Below are 24,692 nucleotides of genomic sequence, written 5' to 3' on the forward strand. Positions count from 1 at the left end.
CTACCATGATTGCAATGTGTTTCAGCATGTTTATATGGCAAAGGTCCTAACATCTGCACTCACACAATAACAAGCACGTTAAGTTAAACTCTGACACATAAATAGTCTTTTACCCCAGCCAGAACATCCAGAATCAAAGAAGGCGTGACATCTCTCAAACCTTAAACCTGGATCCCCCTGGGTGGTTCGGCAGTGCTAGAGAAAGCTTCAGACCGGCCATCTGAAGCAAAACCTCTTTAAGCATCAAAGCTTTTGACACGTCGTCAAAACCTTGTTCGCACCGCGAAGCTGATCCAGAAACAGTTCCTGCAAACAGCTGATACTGCTGAGACTCCTACGAGTCCCAGACGCGTGGCTCCAATCACTCTTGTGACCCGAGACATCTCTGGACCGGAGGAGTCGGTGCTGTGGTCAATCTACTGGACCTTCGGTGCCAGAGGTCATCCGACCTCTCTGACCTTCTGATCCACCAGGAGGGTCTCAGAAAAAGGGTGAAGCAGACACAGACAGCGTCTGATGTGCTTTTGATAAATAACAACTTCACAGCTTAACGCAAACCAAATCCAGAACTCAGCTCTCCTAGATACGGAGGTTCTGACCAACATCGCATTCATGCGTAGGGTCATACATCACATCTAGTTCCATCCATCACAGTAAATGTTAGTTAACTTGTCATGTTTTAATTGTTGGTAAAATAAATTCTTACTTTTATAAACCTGACTGTTTACTGAAGTGTTTACTATCCCCTAATAAACAAAGAACCCTAGAATCTTCTGATAAACACAGTAAAGACCAAGCAGGGTTGATATTTTATATTAAAATAGAGCATCACAGCTTATTGGTCATAAGTACAGGTCATATATTTATTGAGCTCTTAAAGCACTACAGTTGCTACTGGCCTTGTAAGTAATAGTATTTTTGTCCAACAGTGTGGATCTTTTTACTTTGTGTCTTGTTTAGTACCACTGGCTAGTTTAAGAGTTAGCGCGCTGTTAGCTAGCTACAGCAGGTTGCAGCAAGGTTGTTTACAACATTTCTAATTTTCCATTTTCAACTATTAGAAGGGAGAACAGGAACACTCTTTAGTGTCACGTTAAATACCTACACCACAGCCATCCGCCAGGGCGCACGTGGGACTCCAGGTGAGACTCCTACATCTGGGTTTGTGTGTCAGCAGTTCATTTACAACTAAAACCATTTCTGTCTAGTTTGTCTTTGAATCTGTGAACCTGTGATGAAACGTAGATGAGCGGTAGAGGGTTCTGTGACTTGAACATGGATGTAAACATGTTAGTTGTGGAGTTGAGAATCACGACGCGCTGCACTGGGACTGATCTGTGAGATAGTTGGGTCACACAGGTGTGCATCTGTGCCTGCGTGTTCCTGCCGCTGCTGTAGGACCACCTGCACTGACAGAGCTGCATTCCCATAAGCAGAGCACTACTGAACATTTCACAAAGGGCTGGATGAGGGGCTTTGCTCAGCACCTGGGCACAGGATGGGGCTGCGTGGCACAGCACGGGTAACAAGTAACCATGCCAACCATGCAACACTGAAGGCAGAGCTCCAGCTGGTCCAACGCCTCTCCTCACTACCCTCAGGGAAATGCTTCATCGCGCTCTACCTAACAAATGCAGACACGGCGTTTGTTTCCCCACCAAGCGGTCGGAGTCCCTTTAGACGAAATGAGACGCTACCGAGTTACAAACCTGCCCAAAAGGTGCTGCTGGGGTGTGAGCAAGTCATGTCCCTCAGGGTTACACAAGTAAATAAAAACAAGCGGTCACCGATGCCCGACCTCCATCCAAGGCAGCCTGAGCTGCAGCCCAGACTGCTCCTGGGTGAAGGGCGTGGGAATGACCAATCATCGTAAAAGCAGTCAGCTACAATCTACACAGGGCAGAGGGATAGCTGACCTTTTCCCCCAATCCCCCCGAAACAGAAGAACCAGAACACGAACACAGAGTTGGTCTATGTCTGCAGTTAACAAGTCAGCTGGTCACAGGTGTAAGCCTACACAAGTGCATGTGTTCACAAGCACCAACACTCACACACAAAAGAGAGAGAAGAAGACTGAAACCTAAGTTGTTACAAAAGGCACGACTGACCCGAAAACTAAAGTGCTGAAGTTAGAAGAGACGATGAGGAGGAGAGAGGAGCTGGAGGGCTTGTGTGTTTCATCACTCACCCAGAACCCTGGAGGTATCTCCATCCCTCGTGTCTCTGCTTCCGTCTGACAAGTGTGTGTGTGTGTGAGAGCACTGTGTGTGTGTGTGTGTGTATGAGAGCACTGTGTGTGTGTGTGTGTGTGTGTGTGTATATGTGTATGAGAGCACTGTGTGTGTGTGTGTGTGTGTGTGTGAGAGATCAGCTGACTGAACTCTATCAGGTTGAACTCTAAAGCAGGTGAAGCGTGAATCTAGAGGTGAACTGGACCAAAACAGAGTATTCCTGAAATCCTAGAGTGGATCTGGTCCTGATCCAAAAGCCTTTCTATGTGTAACAGAGAGACAGAGGGAGGAAGGGTGCTTTCCACGTGGAGGGGGTCACCTGCTGGCATCAAAGGGCGATGCCAGGAAAAGTACCCACCTGATGAAGTCCCCGTTGGGGTCGGTGCGCCTGCCGAAGCCCACGGGGCAGTAGCAGTGGAAAAACTGCTGGAAAAATGAGCTGCAGGACAGCCACATCCAGCTGCCCGCATTCACACTCCAGTCCGCATCCAGAAGCAGCTCCTCAAAGACCTGCAGGTTCACACAGACGAGGGTCATGTGACCGTTTTACTAACCTGCACACCTGTTCAGGCTCAAGTTTATTTATAGATAATGATCTAAACATTAAAACATGAGATAGATCTGAGATGAACCTTCAGCCCAGCTTTAAGAATGGGCTGAAACCTGTCAGGTAAAAAACTTTTTTTTTTTTAACTAAAACTGTGTAAGAAACAACAACAACAACAGATGGATGATGAAGACAAACAGAATGAAAGAACAAAAGAGACAGCTCTTCATTCCTAGGAATTGTGTTTAATTGTAGGAAGATAACGTTAAACACCCACAGACCTCCCACACAGAGAGAACATGCTAGCGTAACATCAGGACATATATCTGATGCACATTGTTTGTGAACGTGAAAAGAATTAAAGGTTTTTAGTTTCTGAAAAAGCGCAACGAGGATGTGAACTTTTACTTTGAAAGCTGCACCTCGGTTACAAAGAAGTGCCGCTATTAGCTTGGACAAGAAGTCGTGAGGGCTCAGCCTGTTTTCTCCATCGTTGTAAAGTGGAGGACGACCTGGTCGAAGTCTGGAGGAACATGTTGCAAATAAAGAAGCTCTCTCTGACTCCATCTTGCTTTTTTCTTCTGGACGCAATCCAAACATCCTGTGAGATGTCGGCGCGTCACCGTTTACAGCTTTCTCATTATTACGAGTTATGAAACACGTTCTTTTGAGAAACTTCTCATAAAACAAGGTTTATATCGTTTAAAGAGAACATTTCTCATTAAATGATAAATGACCCGCACTCGTATAGCGCCTTTCAGAGTCAGAGGACTCCACAGCGCTTTACACTACAGTGGATCATTCATCCATTCACACACTGATGGTGATGAGCTACCATGTAGCCACAGCTGCCCTGGGGCGCACTGACAGAGGCGAAGCTGTTGAGCACTGGCGTGGGTTTAGTGTCTTGCCCAAGGACACAACAGCAGAATTCTTGGTCCGGAGCCGAGATTGAACCCGCAACCTTCCGATTACTGGACAACCCGCTCAACCGCTTGAGCTACTGCTGCCCCAGCAGGGAGTACAGACAAGACAAAGCACCTCACCTTCATTCCTTCCTCCCAGCTGATCCACAGGTCTCCTCTGGAGAGGAAGCAGGCCACAGCATGCCTGGCGAGGTGATGGATCCAGCCCTCCTGTCTCAGCTGAGTCATGATGGCGTCTATCCAAGGGAAGCCTGTTTTGGCCTCGGCCCACTTGGCGAGTGCCTCGGGGTTTTTGTCCCAGGGGATGCGAACACAGATGGGGTTTCCCTCCATCTTATCAAAGCGAGGGTTGTTGGTAGCTGCAGTGTAGAAGAACTCACGCCAAAGCAGCTGGCCATACAGGGAGAGAGGAGGAGAGCTGTTCTTCTTCACCTGAGGACATCCAAACCACAGGAAACAGGACTGACATGAAAAGAGCTCGAGGTTGAAAAAGGCGAGGAGGAGGAGAGGAATATTTGAGACATTTTAGATTTAAAAGCATCAACCTGCCAGCCTGACAAGCCTTCCTAGTTATGTGAATATATAGTCAGGCCTCGACCAATAGGGAAAGCTCAGTCATGGGGTGGGTGGGTGTTCTTCAAACATGCTATTGGACAACGAACAACACGACATACTCAACACTACGGATGTCAGTCAACAGGGCAGCCCATCCTTTTTCTAAATAAAGGGCTCAAATACCGCTTTCTGCTCTTGACTCAAGGAAGGGCCGAAGGCTGAATGGTCGTCTGGGGAGAATGGGGGAGTGTTTGTCTGGAGGTCCCCTCTAGGAAAAGCTTTAGTGCAGCAGATGCCATGGTGCTCTTATTTCTAGGCATAACAACGATCAGTGTGCTAAACTCTTTTCTGTCCCTTTATGACTCTTCTACCACCCCACCCTCTTCAGGGGCTCTAGGCTCGGAGTTTCTAAAAATTTTCCTGCAAAAAATTCAGGGCATCAGATCCAGCTTCGCTCACTTTGGCCTGGTTGCTTTAGAGGTTTTCAACCATCCACCCCAGGTTGCGCGTTTCAGTCAAGTGTCACTTTCAGCCCTGGTTGACTTAATCATGGCCATGAAGCCTTCTGGTTCTCCCGAGGACTGACCTTCCCCCCAACTACTGCGTGACGTTCTTCCAGTGGTAGCCCCTCTGATCTTGGTTATTGTTAATTGCAGCCTCTCCTCCGGTGTTTCCTGTTGCTTTTAAAACAGCTGTTGTACAGCCCCTGTTAAAAAGTCAGGTTTTTTGACAATTATATCCCAATCTCCAGACTCCCATTCATCTCAAAAGTCATTGAGAAACTGGTTCTTTGACAGCTTTCCTCTCATCTCAATGACCCATTTCAGTCTGGCTTTAGACCACACTAGCACCGAGTCTGTCCACATTCAGGTTTTCAGTGACATCCTCGTTCTCACGGACTCTGGCTCCTACGTTTTGTTGCTGCTGCTTGACCCGACAGCAGCTTTGACACTGTTGATCACGCCATCCTACTTCATAGGCTCGAGTCATCGGTGGGAGAGACCGGTACTGCCCTTGCCTGGTAAAAATCGTACCTCACTGATCGGTGCTTTAGTGTCCTCATTGATGACTGCTCCTCTTCTAATGCCTGCCTCCTGTGGGGAGTCCCTCAGGGCTCTATTCTGGGTCCACTCCATTTTTCTATCTACATGCTTTTCCTCGGCAAGATTCTAGCCAGTCACAGGATCAACAACCACTTCTACGCAGATGACTGTCAAATTTACCTAAAACTCAGTCAGCATCAATCAATCTCTGCTTTGACACACTGCCTCTCGGACGTCAAAACCTGGCTATCCTGTAACTACTTGTGTTTAAATGACCGCAAGACCGAGGCCATCCTTTTTAACCCTGCAAACACCAGTAGTATACCAGCTGTGCCAACCCTACCTGCCCTCAGTCTCCAATCATGACGAGTCAGGTTGCTTTTTCCAGCTTTGCTGGATCACTCTCCTTTAACCCATTCTCAAACCCCTACATCTTGAGTCAGTCATCCACACGCTCATGACCTCCCGTCTAGAATATACAAATGCAGTCCTGACTGGGATTAGAGCTTCTGCCTTGGGCAGACTACAGAAAGTTCAAATGCTGCTGCCAGATTCTTAACCAACACCAACAGACGCACAAACATCTCTCCAAGTCTTGCAGACTTACACTGGCTCCCGGTCAAATTTAGAATTCAATTCAAAATCCTGCTGTTTGTACACCTCACAGTTTCTCAACTTCTCTGTTGTGTATTCTCTCCGTCGTGATAATAACGGCACACCGAGCAAAAGGGAGCGGGTGTCTCATAGTATAACCATCCCTGCGTCACTAAAGGAAATTCAGATGAGCCACAGAGCTGCGTGTGTAAACGGGACGGTAGTTGAAACTCCCGTTTCTCCCGTTTATTTGCCGAAAAACCAAAGTGTCTGACAGCTGCAGAACCAGAGATGACAGGCTGACGCCTGCGCCGTCTCTAGGCGAGCCTGCAGCAGCAGCAGACGTAAGTCGGCGGTCTCCAGCTCTGCAGCTGTACCTTTGTCTTCGCCCGGCCGAAAACGGTTTACGATTGGTCAGTCCTCGTGCACATGTGCAGATTATCGTTCTCTTTTCTTACTCACGGAAGAACGGTTCAGAGTGCAAATGGTTTCTTTTGGGCCATTCCCATCTGTACCGGGTCGGCCCGGGCCAGGTAGCCCCAGTCGGCCCCAGCCTGGCCCGGTTGATTCCACACATCCTTGCCTTAAGCCCATGTGGGCTGATTCTACCCACCAATCAGAGGCTTGCTCTAATGGAAGGTGTGAATTTGCTGTCAGCAGTGGGTGTGTTGGCCCTGGTCGGCCTGAAGCAGACCCCCTCGAGAAGAGGGCTGAGAATGAGCCTTGGTTGGCCCGGAAAAATACCAGGCCACCCAGATATGTAAACAACCTACGCTACCCGGCCCGGGCCGACCCGGTACAGATGGGAATGGCCCATTTGTTGCTAATCTGTGGGGCTTATCTACAAGAAAGTTCTACAGAAGGTAGCAACGGGTCCTGAGAAATGTCGCCAGGTTTGTCGCTAGGCGCTGTTTGGAAGAAAAGTCGTTAGGAACAGCGACAAAGTCGCTGCGTTGGCAACACTGGCAGGGAACTCCACTTCAGTCGTCATGTTCGACAAACTCGGCGTTGAGGTGTGTGACGTACGCCGCTCAGCGCTGATTGGCTCGGTTAGAATTCTCAGGGGGCGGGGTTATTTGAATAGGAGAGTTCCCAGAGCCTTTCTCTGTGCAGAGTTAACCAGAGGAGGAGTCTGGCAGGCCAGGCTACCAAATCTCGGGGTGAGCGTGCCTTCTCACACCCTGCCCCCAAACTCTGCAACTCTCTGCCCCTCCAAGTGCGTCAGGCACCTTCCCTCTGTAGGTTTAAGTCTGCCCTCCAAACACACCATCTTAGCCTGGCTGTTCCCACATGACCGTCTTCATACGTCAGTGTGACGCTTCTCTATTAGCAGCTTCGTTGGAGCTCATTTGTCTGCATGATGACGTCAGAGATGATAACAAGTTGGGAGTGTCGCAGATTTGTTTGATCTGTCAGCTCTGCAGATGAACGACATAAATCTGAATTTGTCCTTTAGCAGCTTTGGGAGTCTAAATCTGTCCCTCACAGGAGACTTGAAGTGCTTCCTAGGTGCAAACGGAGAGTCCCGGTGGGTGTTGACGCTGGTTCTACTGCATGCGTTTGTTCAGTTTCACTTTCGCTTTGGTCCGCTCATTTATCTATTTTTTGCAGTGTTGGAGACGTCTACGGTGGGTTTCACACCATGGTTAATAATCCTTGCAACCCTACCTGCGACAAAATGAATAAATGATAAAATATAATTATGTTCATCACAGAAAGAGCCGTCCCTTCCTCCACACACTGGAGGTGCTGAATACACACCTTTCGATAGAGATCGGTGAGCTTGAAGTAGAAGAGGCGGCAGGAGAGACAGCCGAAGCGTAGGTAGGGGCTGAGGCCGGTCGGGCTGGCCAGCAGAGAGTTGGCGTTCATCCTGGGACGCTCGAAATTAGCCACCCACGCCTGAAGCAGACAGGGTCAACGCAGGGGCAGTCACATCCGTCTCATTTCATACAATTTATAAAAACTCTGCTTTGAAACTTAGTTCATGAATCTAATTGTTTGAAATGATGTTAAATCATCTTATGTACATGCAACAAACTTTTACTGTGTCAGAGCTGCTTCAGCCAACATCTCTGTCAGAATAATGGATCAAGTTCTCACTTTTCTCTCCAGGTGGCGCTCTATCCTGGTCAGAGCCTCAGTCTCTCCTCCGGGCCACACAGCTGAAGGCAGGCCCTCTGTGTCGAAGCCTGCAAACATGACATTCTGTTTTAGAGGTCATTAACAAACAGCACTCAGCCTCACCACCACCATCATCTCCTTCTACGCTGAACAAAAACATAAATGCAACGCTTTTGTTCTGAGTTCAGCTCATGAAAAGTGGGAGCAAAAACAAAAGTTATATTTTTGTTCTGAGTAAATAACCAACGTGGACTCTGTGCCTCCCCTCTCTTCCTCCAGACTCTGGGACCGTGGTTTCTAAAGGAAATGCAAACTTTACTTTGATCTGAAATCATAACTTTGGTCCACTCGGCAGCAGTCCGGTGCTTTTTGTCTTCAGCCCAGGCGAGATGCTTCTGACGCTGTCTCTGGTTCAAGAGTGGCTTGACTCAAGCAATGCAACAGCTGGAAGCTGTCTTGCATTCGTCGGTGCGTGGGGGTTCTGGAAGCACCGACTCTAGCTGCAGCCCACTCTTTGTGAATCTCCCCCACATTTATGGGTCTGGCTTCACAATCCTCTCCAGGGTGCGGTTATCCCTATTGTAGGAACTTTTTTCTACCACGTCTTGTCCTTCCCTTCGCCTCTCTATTAATGTGCTTGGACCCAGAGCTCTGACCAGCCAGCCTCTTTCACAAAGAGCTTTTCCGTCTTGCCCTTTTTTCGCATTGGCTTTAACTGATATTGTAATATTCTGGGATACGACATCAGCTGTCAGTTTTAATCATCAACATTAAAGAAATATACAATCTGTGTGTAATGAATGGATATATTATACAGGTTTCACTTTTTGAAAGGAGTCACTGAAATAAACCAGCTTTCATTCTAATTTTACGACCAGCACCTGTATTTCGGTTTTACTGAAAAACTCGCATACCCTCGTCCCGATGACACGGGTGAGTAAAGCACAGGCTCCACTGGACCGTGACACAAACACGATGGGTCCAACATCAAAACACTCTCCTGCAGTTTGATCATGAGCCGTGTGCAGGTGGTGTAGGTGTGGGCAGCAGATGGCACCAGTTCTATCAGAACAAAGCTGAACTTCTGGGTGGAAACCAGACATCTGCCCTGACATGTTAGGAGTTAAAAGCTTAAACGGATCACAGATTAGCCTCGGAGCTGGAGAACCTGCACAGGTGTGACAGGCAGATGGTCGCAGAGCAGCTGACTGTATGAATGAACTGAAACAATCTGTGAATGGAAACCAGACATGTGGACCGAAACTCCAAGTAGATAAAGCCCATTAGTCTAACAGGACAGGTTCAAGGGAGATCTGCTTTAAATAAACCAGACCTGCAGCTACTGTGCTTCTAGAAACGGAGCTGTACTTGATGTTTGTGTGAAGACGTCTTTCACTCATCAGTATCAGGTTTTTGCATGTCTACAAGACTCGTTCTCAGATGGGCTACATCAAAGGGCCAAGCAGACTGGCTCATCATGCTTCTCCATCCTTCACACGGACCAAGCACACCATGGTTATCATAAATACGAGTGTTTCAGAACACAACAGAGAACAAAACTGGTAGAGTGAGATCAGCTTTTATTCCTGAAGGCGTCTCAGGGGCAACAACACTGTGCCTCTGTCTCAATGTCAGTCTCAGTCAAGCAGTCCATTTTCAAGGCTTCTCGGCTGCCATGGTTACCCGTGAAATGTCACAGATCAGCTGGCTTATGTATAAGAAACATATTCAGAAGGTACTTTGCATCAACCCTTTATGGCAGAAAGTGTGTGTGTAGGAGGTAGTCCTTAAACATCTGAGCCCATTTCCAGGAAGAGTGTGATTTATGCAGCTGTGCATAAGGAGAGTTTACTGGGATGGAAGTGAGTTTTGAGTCTGCGTGAATAATTTAGGGGTTTGTGAGCTTAAGTAGAGTTTTAATAAGGATTCTACCAGGGACGAGCCAGATACTCGTTTCAGACGAGTATCCGGTACAGATACAGCATTTTTGATGAGTACAAGCATAAAACGAGTAAAACCCGCAAATATCTGTATTCGTGCTGAAGGAAAATCCTTATTGGGTAACTGACTGTCTTCACGCTCTGTGATTGGCCACACAGAACGCCGCCACTCCCTACACACAAAACCAACAGACAGCCCGCAGCTGCTGTCCCACACACACACATACACACACACATAGACACACACACACATAGACACACACACACACACACACACACACACGCACCATCGACATATGTACTGGACAATTCATTTCCATAGCCTCCAATAACACGTTTTTGAGGCTAAATGGGAGGTGGCCACCACCGCCATTTTGACTGTGTCACAGGTTCCGTCAAACCCAGACAATTCCACAAAAGGGAAGAGAGGTGGAGCTGAGGGTGGGGCTGTAAGGCTGGGATCAACTGACGACACCCGGTCGAACTAGCTACAAGCTAACCTGAAGCTAACCCAAAGCTAACGCGGAGGTGGGAGCTAAGCTAACGGAGGTAGCAACCTAGCTACAACCGGAGTTAACTGTGCACAACACCAGAGCTTCTGAGTCAGAGATACGCCGGGCTGACCGCTGGGTAAAACCGGGTGGAACACAGAGGTCTCCGAGAGCTCCACAAGCTGGCAGCTTGAGCAATTTTTGAGCGGTATTGTGGGGGCTTGGTGCGCACACATACATACACACACACACACACACAGATGCACGCACGCACACGCACACACACACACACACACACACACACACACACACACACACACACACACTTTGTTTTGCTTAACTTTGTGTGGGGAAAATAATGCCAAGAACGTAAGATAAAAAAATCTGTTTGATCATAAATAAATAAATAAAACAGCTGTGAGGGAAGGGAAAGACGGGCTTGTTCTAGTTCCTCTTTCCTACTGCATGAGTTCTGTTTTCTGTATTCACTTAAATATTCAATTCAAGTTTATTTATAAAGCACCAAATCACATTATTCATGTACTCTTTCCAGAACTGCGCTGCTCTGGGTGGCTGCATGTTGGAGTAGCTCTGTTGACTAGATGAATGGACATTTTTTCTTCTTGTTTCTCTGGAAAAACTGTATTTTTTGGACATTTTACTTTTCTGTTTCTGGTGCTGTGAAGCTTGCAGGATTTTTACTGCTATTTTATAGCTTTTTTCATTTTTTTGAGCATTTGTTATGATGCGTAACCATGGCAACAGTCTGGTTTACAATCGGGAGCAGCTGATTAACATTGGAAAGGCTGAAATAATACCTCAACTGAAGCCACAAACCCCAAATGAGCTAAAACGCAAGAAGCGTGGGTGCAGGGCGGGAGCAACATGGAGACAGAGAAAGAGGAATTTCATACCATCTCTTCCATCGATCATAATGGACAATGTGAGATCACTGGCCAACAAGATGGAGGAACTCCAAGCCCTTTCATGGACTCAGCCAGAGTTTCGGCAGTTTCGGAACCGCTGGAGGAGATAATGCAAAGAAGGATTCTCCAGAGAATCAAGAAAATGATGGACAACCCTGAGCGTTCTCTTCACAAGACTGTCCGACAACGGAAGAGTGTCTTCAGTCAGAGGCTTCTTCAGTTTGGCTGCAACACTGACCGCTACTGGAGATCCTTCCTGCCAACAGCCATTGTAATATACAACACCTCTTTGATGACTAGATTATTATTATTATTATTATTATTATTATTATTATTATTCTGAGCTACTACAGCAATCAGTTTCCCTCTGGGATTAATAAAGTATTTTTGAATTGAATTGAATTGAATAGAATTCTGCATTTACTGAAAAACTTGTTCAGTTTCTTTACTATTGTGATGAAAAGCACTGCATCTCTACTCTGAGGCTGCTCTGTAAATAGCTTTTAATAACGAACACATAAAGCAACTTCTGATCAACCCATATCTATTTCAGACTGTACTAATGTGCAGATTGAAGCCCCACCTACTCCCGGTTAACCCACACCCAGTTCCTGTTTAGGCCACGCCCACTCCAAGCACAGATGCAGATAGTGGTGAACTCGCTCATGCCTAGATTCTACACCAAGTTCGAGAAATGAGGCCCCTGATGTTTTTTCTAAAAGGTGAAGAAGGTTCAGAAGAAAAGGCACCAAACACAGAGAAACAGAACAAACATCAGAAAGAGAATCTAAATTTAAAAACCAGATTTATAAACAGTTCACTTTTAATCAGGTTAGGTTACTCTGATGTTTTTTATTCTATGGAAAGGCACACGGTGGTGAGTTTGGTTTCCTACCCAGCTCCTCCAGAGACGGGACACCGTATTTCTCTCCGTGGTCCTCAGAGATGGGGGTGATGCCGGAGCCCATCAGTGTGTCTGACAGAGTCTCTACGGGCATCTCTGGTGGGTCCAGGCGGCTGATCAGGGTCTGGAAACGCTTGTAGGTGAGAGGAGGCTGTCCGCCATTCAGCTCTATAATTCTGAACAGGCACAGATCAGTGATCAGAAGAAAGGAACCACTGTTGGACAAAACGTAGAACATTAAGATGGTACGATACTACCCTAACCCTAACCCAGTGCACACAGACTAGCCATTAGCTCATCGATCCTGAAGGACACAGATCTATTTCTCTGACCAGAGGCTGTTCAACGGGCAGGTAGGAATAATAACAACACACTTCAGGTTTGTGATGCTGTTTCTACGACAGGTGAACAAAGCAACGGAGCTACTGCTGGTACCGGTCAGTGAGGATAAAACAGGGTGTGTGTGTGTGTGTGTTGTCTCACTTGTCCAGGTCGTAGAGGGTGTGAGAGATCTTAACAATGACCTCCACCCCCGCCTCCATGGCTAGCTTCTTTATGGCAGCATCGCGCTCCTTCCCAAAAGGTTCGGAGTCGTACTCGAAGGTCAGCCTGGAGATCTTCCACTCCTGGATGGGAACATCTCACATCAGCACGGTGACGGAGCTCAGCAGCTCCACCTAACAAGGTGTTTGTGTGTTTTCTAAGAGAACCATGAGCTCTGGTCTCTGCTGACCTTAAAGAGCCGTGGGAACACATTGGCTGGCTGGCCTCGGATGACAAACAGACGGGAGTTGACTTTACGGAGATTTGCATCCAGGTCCTCTAGACACTGAAGAAGAAACCTGCAGAGACCCAGAGAAGACATAAGCTAAGCTACTGGTTACCATTAAAACCAGTGGAATCCCGCAGGTTTCCCTGTGTTGTTATTCTGACGTGATTCAGTCACTTTAAACTGTTTTCTTAGGTTGGTTTTCTGAAGGTGGAGGTCTAAGACGATGGGTTATAAGGTGTGTCCCCAGCAGGCTCTGGTAGCTCCAGCATGACTTCATGCTTATCTAAACTGATGACCTTGAGTCTGACCAAAGTCTGGATCTTCCCGTCTCTGAAGACAGCACCAGCGGCCTTCAGGGAACCCTTCGATCAGCTGCTGACCGAAACCAAACAGACGTCACGATGACGCACGCTGACACTAGGACGCTAAAGGCGTAATGGCTGACTACGATACGAACATGAATTATTTATCATCTGGCTCTCCACAACCTCGGGAATCAGATCATAGACTATCTGAAGGTTAGTGATTCAGCTACAGCCTGAATCTCCAGAGTTGTGATCATGTTAAACCTGATGCCAGTGCTTCATCAGGGACCCATTATGGAAAAGGAGAGTGCTTTCGCCTGGGCTGTACCCGTGTGTCCTACAGCAGAGACCGCATGGCTTGAGTCTGACTGATGCTTCGGAGGTGAAGTCACCTGAGCTGTGGAGCTCGGGGCTTCCTCCCAGGACGTTACACTACTTAGCACCAGCGGCCCAGACTCTTGTCTGACCTGCAGAAGCGAGCAGACGAGAAGTTCTGCTCCTTACCGTTTAACCCTGCTGCTCTAATCATTAAACAGACAAAGCTCTGCTTGCTCCCAATCCGTGTGTAGACAGCAAGAGCCGGGCAGCAGAGCAGTGCACAGTCAGGCACGTGTCTGCACGTGCACAAGGGAGGGAAACCAGCTGCTTCAGTCTTCCAGTCACATCCCAGCTCTGGGACTGCTGGTACCATCAAGAGGACAACAAAGAAAAATGTAACTCAGCTAAATACGAACTCGGATCAGCGGTAAAGAAGGCCAAATCCAATTATGCTCGGAAATTAGAACAGCTAAATCTACTGATACTAAATCTATTTGGAAAACATGAAAAATATGACTAACCATAAAAAAGCCCCTCCACAGAACCAAACGTGACTGTAATATTTCATTCTTCAGGTTCATGACAGGTGTTGTACTGATGTAGGTTAACGCTTACGGAGTTCACGGACGAGAGGAGAAGACTCAGGTCAGGTGGAGGTATTTTTATGTATTAAGACATAGTTTCTGACTCTGAGTGTACAGATTCATAATCTGTTGCTGTGGCAACGCGCTGACACAAGCTCCCTCTGCATCGGGAGCTCTCACGGACCAGAACGTGCGGATCCAGTGGACCGCGCTTTGATTCCACCCAACTAGACGCGGGAAGCTTTTAAAATAGTTGTGTAGTGTTGTCGTTATGTTATCGTTTAGCCTGTGGGTGACAGGAAGTGCTATGTTTATTACTCTCATGCTGGACCGCTCGTAATTATGACAACAAGTCAATAAGTTTCCTCTATATGAGCATCACATCAGCTGCGTTAACGCTCAGTAAACCAGGTCCATCACCAGTAAACAGCTGTGTTCGCGTATCCAGATGTTCTGTTAGCTCTGATAGTTAGCATCGCTGCTGGTTCTGTCTGACTGAGACACTTTAAAACACCTGAAAGCAGCAGACTACTTTATTCTAGTAAAACACATTTCTGATGGACATCATGAGTAGATTATATGAAAGAGATCAATATGAATAACACCTGAAAAATGTTAACCTCAGAATTATTCATAACTCTGGAAAATCTGGATTTAAACTGACTTCCATTCAACCAAGTAGAAAAGAACCCAAATCACCCCAAAGTAAAACTTGTGCACCTCAGGAACCGCAGCGGCACAAATGATGACTCTATAAAGCCTGGTTTATGCTTCTCCGTCAGCTCCGCAAGGGACAGACATGCACGGATTGACGGAAGCGTTTTGCTCTTTTACTTCTCCGTCTCCTGGAGAGCGTTGCAAAGCAATTGCCCGGCAGGACAACAGAGGGCATAGCGCTGTTCTTTGGTATCCTGTCATGTATCGGTCCAAGATCGTGTGTTTATTTTGTGTATATAAGAGACTTTTAACACGGACATATTTGTCTCTCATTCTCCCACCGCTTCATGCGCTCCCCACCTCTAAACCCACGTTTCCTGTTATTTCCGTCCACAAATAAAACGCTTGCTGCGCATCTTTTCACTCCTCCAGTCACGGGAGAATTAAACGTTCATGTTTTTAGAGTTTTTTCGCGAGGTATTCTTCAAGCTTCTCCGTGTCTGCCGCTAGTTAAACTCGGCTCTCTTTGCAATGGCGGCGCTGTAAACAACAGCGGCGTCCTGACCAATCACAAGCTTGCGTAATCCGTCTCGTTCTACGGATGTTTAAAAAAGTGGGCTCGACTCCGTACGTACTTGCGTGCCCTACGCAAGGACGGATAATGGCGTTGTGTGTCTCCGCACTGACGCAGACGGAGAAGCATAAATCAGGCTTAACTCCACAAATCAGCACAAACGCAGCGCTAAGAAATGAGACTATTCTGGACAGTTTTGGTGCAGTCTGGAGATGGTGAACTTTGAATGACCTATAAAATTAGTTATAATATCTCAGAAACCGCAACACAATGGATAATTTTACCTGCACAAATCTGCACAAATCCGCACTAACGAAGCACAAACCAAGCACAAACCAAGCACTAACAAAGCACAAATGAAGCACAAACGAAGCACAAACGAAGCACTAACAAAGCACAAATGAAGCACTAACGAAGCACAAACGAAGCACTAACGAAGCACAAACGAAGTACTAAATGAAGCACTAACGAAGCACAAACGCAGCACAAACGAAGTACAAAATAAGTACTAACGAAGCACAAACGAAGCACTAACAAAGCACTAACAAAGCACTAACAAAGCACAAACAAATCACAAACGAAGCACTAAAAAAGCACTAACAAAGCACAAACAAAGCACAAACGAAGCACAAATGAAGCACTAACAAAGCACTAACAAAGCACAAATGAAGCACTAACGAAGCACAAACGAAGCACTAACAAAGCACAAATGAAGCACTAACGAAGCACAAACGAAGCACTAACGAAGCACAAACGAAGCACTAACGAAGCACAAACGAATCACTAACGAATCACTAACGAAGCACAAACGAAGTACTAAATGAAGCACTAACGAAGCACTAACGCAGCACAAACGAAGTACAAAATAAGTACTAACGAAGCACTAACGAAGCACTAACAAAGCACTAACAAAGCACAAACGAAGCACAAATGAAGCACTAACAAAGCACTAACGAAGCACTAACAAAGCACAAACAAAGCACAAATGAAGCACAAATGAAGCACTAACAAAGCACTAACAAAGCACAAACAAAGCACAAACGAAGCACAAAAGCAGCACTAACAAAGCACTAACAAAGCACAAATGAAGCACTAACGAAGCACAAACGAAGCACTAACAAAGCACAAATGAAGCACTAACGAAGCACAAACGAAGTACTAAATGAAGCACTAACGAAGCACTAACGCAGCACAAACGAAGTACAAAATAAGTACTGACGAAGCACTAACGAAGCACAAACGAAGCACTAACAGCACTAACAAAGCACAAACAAAGCACAAACGAAGCACAAACAAAGCACAAATGAAGCACAAACGAAGCACTAACAAAGCACAAACAAAGCACAAATGAAGCACAAACGAAGCACTAACAAAGCACTAACACAGCACAAACGAAGTACAAAATAAGTACTGACGAAGCACTAACGAAGCACAAACGAAGCACTAACAGCACTAACAAAGCACAAACAAAGCACAAACGAAGCACAAACAAAGCACAAATTAAGCACAAATGAAGCACTAACAAAGCACTAACGAAGCACTAACAAAGCACAAATGAAGCACTAACAAAGCACTAACAAAGCACAAACAAAGCACAAACAAATCACAAACAAAGCACTAACAAAGCACAAACAAAGCACAAACGAAGCACAAATGAAGCACTAACAAAGCACTAACAAAGCACAAATGAAGCACAAACGAAGCACTAACAAAGCACAAACGAAGCACTAACGAAGCACAAATGAAGCACTAACGAAGCACAAACGAAGCACAAATGAAGCACTAACAAAGCACAAATGAAGCACAAACGAAGCACTAACAAAGCACAAATGAAGCACTAACGAAGCACAAACGAAGCACAAATGAAGCACTAACAAAGAACTAACAAAGCACAAATGAAGCACAAACGAAGCACTAACAAAGCACAAATGAAGCACAAACGAAGCACTAACAAAGCACAAACGAAGCACAAATGAAGCACTAACAAAGCACTAACAAAGCACAAATGAAGCACAAACGAAGCACTAACAAAGCACAAATGAAGCACTAACAAAGCACTAACAAAGCACAAATGAAGCACAAACGAAGCACTAACAAAGCACAAATGAAGCACTAACGAAGCACAAATGAAGCACAAATGAAGCACTAACAAAGCACTAACAAAGCACAAATGAAGCACAAACGAAGCACTAACAAAGCACAAATGAAGCACTAACGAAGCACAAACGAAGCACTAACGAAGCACAAACGAAGCACTAACAAAGCACAAATGAAGCACAAACGAAGCACTAACGAAGCACAAATGAAGCACTAACAAAGCACTAACAAAGCACAAACAAATCACAAATGAAGCAGCCTATTTGCTTGTACTTTTCAAGTGTGTGTGTGGGGGGGGTTCAGCTTCACGGAGGTCCCGTCAGGGCTGTGTTCTCTCTCCTTGGCTTTTCTCCATCTTCACAGATACACTCACATGAACTCATAGCTCAGTCTCCATTCTCAAATATGCAGATGACACCATCGTAATTGGTAGGGTTGGGCATTGAGCATCAATTGGAACCAATAGGCAGTTTTCCCCGGAAACGTGATCTGCAAATTCTGATCGACGCTGATAACACCAGCTGTCTGTCACTCCTACTCTGCTGTCTGCAGCACTATGGAGCAGAACCGCTGCCAGGTTCGAGTCTGCTCTGCTAAACACCGCTGCAGGATTATGGCAAGCCACTGTAGCATGTAATTCAAACGCGTCTATCCGAGAACATAATTAAACTGGATTATTGCTAACCTGTCCATAATAAAAATGTAACCATTACATTTTTAGCTGTAGAAATTAAATGTTATTAACATTTCCAGTCCAGTGTGTGTGTGTGTGTGTGTGTGTGTGTGTGTGATCCTGGTTGTCACAAAGCAGACCTTATACAACTGCTCCATCCTACATCTGCCTGAGTGAACCGAGTCAGCTCTAAAAGTACCAAACACGGGCCCTCCGCCGAGTAACCTCATTCTGAACACACACACACACACACACACACACACACACACACACACACACACACACACACACACACACACACACACACACACACACACACACACACACACCAAGGCTTTCCCATAAGTAGGTCATGGTCACATAACCGGGCTCTGACACACTGACCTACATCTGCTGCAGGTTCCTCACACTTTTCCTTTTATTGGAAAACGAAGTCAATAATCGTATTTTACATCACGTCTGAGATCCAGAGACCTGCCTCTGTGGGCTCCGGCTGCTCTGCTCTGCAGGTCCTTTCACACGTTTAAAGGTTTGGTTCTGAACAGGAAATGATTGGGCAATTAAACAGGACAGTGGAGGCATCAGTCAGGGTTATCAGGAAACACTAGAGCTTGTTTTCCATCACATAAGAGGTTCTGTGTCTTGTTTCAGCAGATGATTATCCAAAAGGGGGTTCTGTGTTTAAGTACTGACCATTCAGATCACGTAGGCTCAGAGCTGAGTCCGAATGAAGACAATCACATGGGCAAATATGTTTTTACACTCAGAGTCGTAGTTAGATCGACACACCCAGACCCAATAAAGCATGCAGCATTGATGACATCTTCACTCAGCCATCTGTGACGTAATTAATCCTACTCGGCTCTTAATGAAGACAAACAAGGTTAGATGGTTATTTAGGACTTCTAAAATAAAGTCAAACCATTACTTCTTGGTCTACTTTTTATGCTACAGGATAAATGACCCGCATGTGTACAGCACCCTTCAGAGTCAGGACTCCAAAGCACTTTACACTGTTTCATTCACACGCTGGTGGTGATGAGCTACGATGTAGTCACAGCTGTCCTGGGGAGCACTGACAGAGGCGAGGCTGCAAGTACAGATACCACCGGTCCCTCCAACCACCACCAGCAGGCAAAGCGGGTTAAATGCCTTGCCCAAGGACACAAGAGAAGCCCTAGAAGAAGCTACAATGATGTTCTGCTGAGCTGCGGTAGCCTCATGGTGGGGGCCATTGGCTTGAACACTGCTGCTAACCACCTAAACATTCTCCCTCTCCTGATAATAACTTTTTACTCTCTTTGACATTGGATGTGCTACTACTAGTTTACTCGTTTAATTATAGACTCACTTAGCCTGGCCTGCCAGACTCGTCCTCTGCACAGAGAGAGAGTCTGGTAACTCACAGGCAGAGAGGCACATGAGGGGCGGGACTAGGCAGCTCAAGACTGAAATGCCGACTACCGCGAGGCTGTAGTTTTCTAGCTGTAGTAAAAAAAATGGCGTCTGGCAGCGGCGCATACATCTTTTATTATTTTAGAAGAAATGCTTTTAGTGCTTCTACCTGTTGTGGTTTTAAAGACATTTAACTCATTTAGAACAGAGGAAAGAGCCGCAGCGGGGGGGGGGGGGGGGGGGGGGGGGGGTATTTGTACCCTTGTGAAGATTGGAATTGGGATATTTACTAACCTTCCTACGATCGATGGTCCTTGTTAGGACAAAACCCAATCCTAACACTCCCTAGGGGTGAGGTCTGCAGATAAGATGTGAACTGGGTTTTTGTTACAGATAACTTTAGGAATACGGTTAGGGATCGAGTTAGGCATAGTGGATTCACTAAAATGAATGGAAGTCAATACAAAGTCCTAATACAGGTACACATTCAAGAATGTGTGTGTGTGTGTGTGTGTGTGTGTGTGTGTGTGTGTGTGTGTGTGTGTGTGTGTGTGTGTGTGTGTGTGTGTGTGTGTGTGTGTGTGTGTGTGTGTGTGTGTGTGTGTTCTCCATCCCCAGTGTGTCGTGGAGGATGGCTGCTTATACTGAGCCAGGATTTTCTGGAGGTTTCTTCCTGTTAAAAGGGAGTTTTCCTCTCCACTGTCGCTGCATGCTTGCTTAGTATGAGGATTGCTGTAAAGACTCTGACACTAGTCAGTGACTCGATGCGACCTGCTGGGTTCCTTATATAGGAACCTTGTTACTGATTGGCTTAATGACCTGTGTTGGAGAGTTTACCGTGTGAAGTGAGACGACTCTGGTCGTGATCTGGCGCTTTATAAATAAACTGAATTGAACAACACCATTCTATGGCAGGAGCTAGGATGGATCCTACAACCTTCCTGCTCTACCTCCTGAGCTATTGCTGCCCTCGAACAACAACAAAAGGACTGGCTGTAGGTGCATGCATTATTGTGTCAGAGATCAAATCACACAATAAAATCTGACAGAAAAACATAACGCGTAACTCTGTGTACCAAAAAACGCCAAAAACGAAGGCTGTGACCTCAGAGCCACCCGAGGGCCCCAGAGCCAAGCAGGAACCCCAGAAACACACAACGCATCTTTAAAGATCTCCCCTCTCCCATAAAATAGCAACAAAATCAAGTTTTTATTCTGGACCCAAAAGCTTCACTTGGACAAACTCTGGAGATGAGAAGGTAGAGGGATGGAAAACAGCAACCATGCGAGTCATTCATGAGCTCAGCTGTAGATGGATGAAGTACCTGACCAACACACTATGGACTGATGTGGCAGGAACCTCAGACCAGCATGGACCCCTGGTCCTCCAACAGGGACAGGGGCAGAGAACGAGGAGCAGTAGAGTCATATCCACCTGCAGAGTTAATCCAGAGCCCCCCCCCCCCCCCGATTCCTGCTGAGCCATAAATCCGCCTGCAGACCGACCTCAACGATGGGATTACATGGTGGCAGATTTAATCTATAAGGCACCTTGAGCCAGAAGGTCAGAGTTTAATATTCACCTTCTGTGTTGAGTCGGCAGCAGTCGCAGGGTCTGTAAGAGCCGTGTTCTCCACACTGAACATACAGATGATAAAAGTGTGTTAATGAGACGTTCTCATCGCACTAACTGAGCTAATCTGAACCAGATTTTACTCAGAATAAAAGCAGAGAAACGGTGACATCTTGCTGCCGTCCGCAGAGCTGCAGCTCCCCCCCGACCTTCTCTTTAACACAGAAGGAAATCTATTTGTGCATTTTCTATTTCTAACAGTCACAACAAGCTAAGAAAAAGGAAAGAAGTCACAGAAAGCTCTTTTGGGGAAATAATCTACGTTCTGGGTTCCTGCTGCACCTCTGTTCTTATTTTTCAGTATTTACTTGAGAGCAAGCGTGAAAAATGAAAAGGGTTTTCAGACAGGACACAGGCAGGACTACAAGATCAGATACGCCCGCTACCACAGTCAGTCCTATCCTTCCATGTGGTCTGCGGCTCCAGGGATCGACAGGTGTCGTTCACCTGCATTTTTTACAGTGCGCTGCAGGACTTGTTTACCTGACACAATCACGTCATAGTCTGTTCTATCTGACTGTACAATATAGAGCAGGGGACGGCAACTAGGACTGCCACGATTAGTCGACTCGTCACAACGACGTCGACAAATAAAATAATCGGCTATTAATTGGGGGGGGGGGGGGGTCGCTCCTCCGCTGCTGTTTCTCACCAGTATCAGCTGATGGAGGGCTCTAGTTTCGTGGCACCGTAGGGTCGGGGAGGGGGCGGGGCATGACGTTTAGCCAGGCGGATGGACAAGCAAAGCCAGTCTTATGAAGCGCTGGGGGAACCCTGAACAGGCTACAAAGTTAACTGAAGTTGTTTGATAAGCTTTCATCTGGTCTTCACCACTAGACGGCACATCGCTGATCACACTTCAGACTAGGAGATAATGATGGTTTATTACAGCATCCTGGTGCAATAAGCTAAACTTTTACGAATGACACGATTAGTCGACTAATCGTCAACAAAACTGGCGATTAGTCGACTACTCAAATAGTCGTTTGTGGCAGCCCGACCCTTTCCCATCAACAATCCTTTATTATCCATTTCCCACAGTAAAGACGACACTGGGAGCCCAGCGGCTGCATTTATCGAGCTAGCTTACACACAGAACGGGGTCGGAAAACTGCGTAAGCAACTTTCCACGCAAACTTTGGGATTCATGAAAGAAAACTTAGTGAAAAAATGTGAACAACTTTAAGTTGACTAAGGACCTGGCTTACACACATGCTGGACATGGAGAACACCTGCAGTGCTGCTGCTGAGAAGATACAGTTATGAAATCCTGCAGCATTATCACTTGTACACACACACACACACACACACGCACACGCACACGCACACGCACACACAGAGCCTGAAGCGCAGAATACAGAATGCAGAATATCAGCAGGGGGGCAGAGTGAGACAGAACGTCATGCGTCTCTGACAGTGTGTGTCCTGTCACTGTGATCCGATTGATCATGCACCCTAGCTACTTGGACAAGGGAGTTCTCAGTTTGGGTGACTGGTTAGCACGCATGACTTTTACATCCGCCACAGATCTCTCTGAAGAACTCACAGCATTGACGGCTTCAGCAACGCTGTGCCACTCTGTGGATTTTCTCTTATTAGTTTTGCAAAAGCACTTCCTTTCATTTCTCCACCTCACCCACAGGTACCTCACCCACAGGTACCTCAACTTCTGCTTGTGTGAAATAGCGCTTCCTTGATCTGCCTTGATCTAGGTCGCCAGTGCTGATCCTGGTACAGTGAGTCTCGTTCACGTACTTTACAATAAAGTTAATTCTGAAATATCTTCAGACATTCTTGTCAGTGTCATTTAGAAAAGAACATTTTCTTTTATTCAAATTATTGTAGATTTGTTCATTACAGAGGTCCGTCCTCAACAGCGTAGACATAGAAGAGTAGACGCCACACCGACCACTACTGTGTATGGATAATGCACTTTTTATAAACTGTATGGTTAACAGGATGTTTTAGCTAAGGCTTTAGCTCGTGGAGATCTGGCGCTCTCTAACTGTGGTAGAGCTCCGTTCATAAACCCGTTCACACTCCAGAATGAGAGCTCACTTTATTATTCATCAGGCAGAAGTGCATGCGAGTTTGGTTTTCACACAAAACCTGAAATCGTGATTCTCCGCGTTCGAAAAGAAGCACTTTCTTTGTATCAAAATGCATCATTAAAATTCACGGACATCCTACGTGAAATCCATGGCACGTAACAAGCGGGATTAGAGAATAGTGTTTTTGCTCCACTGATCCGGAAGTAGACTTAAGTTCTCTGTACTGTTTATTACACTGGTGTTGTACAGTCCCCCTGTCCCGTCTGATACTTATAGTCAGATATTTAATGAAAAAATTGTACCTACAGTTCAGTAACATTTTAGGTTTGTGCTAATATCACTGATTTTCATTAAAAGAACATATATAAATGAGGGCTGCACGATATTAGGAAAACCTGCGATATTCGATAACAATGATTAATTTTGCGAAGACGATATTAGTTGCGATAAATAAAAACTTAACTCAGGAACAAAAATAATCAAAAACAAAGAAACAAAAAAATCATAAAAGATGTGAAAAGCAAAAGATGTGAGGAAAGGGGAAAAGGAAAGGCAATCAGTGGATCCCGGGAAAAGCAGAATCAGCAGAAAGAGCAGGACAAAGCTAACTCAGGTGTTCGCTAACCATCTAAATGAAGTGTGTCCGCCTCGGGGGCGGAACTCTAACCTATGAGAACCCACCCAATTGGCCAAATGGGTGAAGAGCTCTGTGTGATTTGTTAAAAAAACATCATGCTTCCGTTTGATTGACAGAACGCGTCATGTGTAGCAAACATTTGAGCTGACCACTCATTACAATATTGATCTGTTCTTTGCGATATGCGTATTGTGCATGCTGATATCGCGATAACGATATATTTACGATATATTGTGCAGCCCTAATATAACTATATCCAGGTAAACTATGATCAGTAGAATTTAATGTACTTCATTAACATGTCCAGTGGTACTGGATATGCTAATTTAATTTCTGCTATTAAAAATGTCCAGGTGACAAATCTATTATGTACAGGCTAGCAATAATCTGTTTTAAATTATGGTCGAAGACACATGCTTTTGAATTAAATGCTACAGTGGCTTGCCGTACCCCTGCTGCGTTGTATGGAGCAGAGTTGAACCAGCAACCTGACGGCTGCGGTTGTGCTGCAGACAGCTGAGAATAAACAGGATATTCTTAGTTTCACAACCATCGTTTCTTCTGAACCCTGCTTGATCGTGAGCCTGCTAGCCGCTAGCATGAGCTAATCTGCCCGTAGTTACACTTTTCATCCCAATCTTTGGACCGCCTCTACCTTTGTGTCTTTGCTGGTTTCTCGGTTTTCCTCCACAGCTCCTATTGTGTTTGATAGTGT

At 45.9% G+C, this 24,692-nt stretch overlaps 1 protein-coding gene across 2 annotated transcripts in view; it reads right to left on the minus strand.

Annotated features, from left to right (window-relative positions):
- Window positions 1–24,692, minus strand: part of LOC107390554 (cryptochrome-1) — a 42,747-nt gene that overhangs the window by 15,855 nt on the left and 2,200 nt on the right. For both annotated transcript variants that reach the window (XM_015967352.3, XM_015967350.3), the window contains exons 3-9: window positions 13,015–13,123; window positions 12,765–12,907; window positions 12,273–12,457; window positions 8,000–8,088; window positions 7,658–7,798; window positions 3,825–4,136; window positions 2,590–2,741 (exon numbers count right to left, since the gene is read on the minus strand). In XM_015967352.3, the coding sequence (XP_015822838.1) occupies window positions 2,590–2,741; window positions 3,825–4,136; window positions 7,658–7,798; window positions 8,000–8,088; window positions 12,273–12,457; window positions 12,765–12,907; window positions 13,015–13,123 (1,131 nt within the window). The remainder of the gene's footprint in view (window positions 1–2,589; window positions 2,742–3,824; window positions 4,137–7,657; window positions 7,799–7,999; window positions 8,089–12,272; window positions 12,458–12,764; window positions 12,908–13,014; window positions 13,124–24,692) is intronic.

This window comes from Nothobranchius furzeri, chromosome 15, assembly GCF_043380555.1.
Source record: "Nothobranchius furzeri strain GRZ-AD chromosome 15, NfurGRZ-RIMD1, whole genome shotgun sequence".
Taxonomy (NCBI): domain Eukaryota; kingdom Metazoa; phylum Chordata; class Actinopteri; order Cyprinodontiformes; family Nothobranchiidae; genus Nothobranchius; species Nothobranchius furzeri.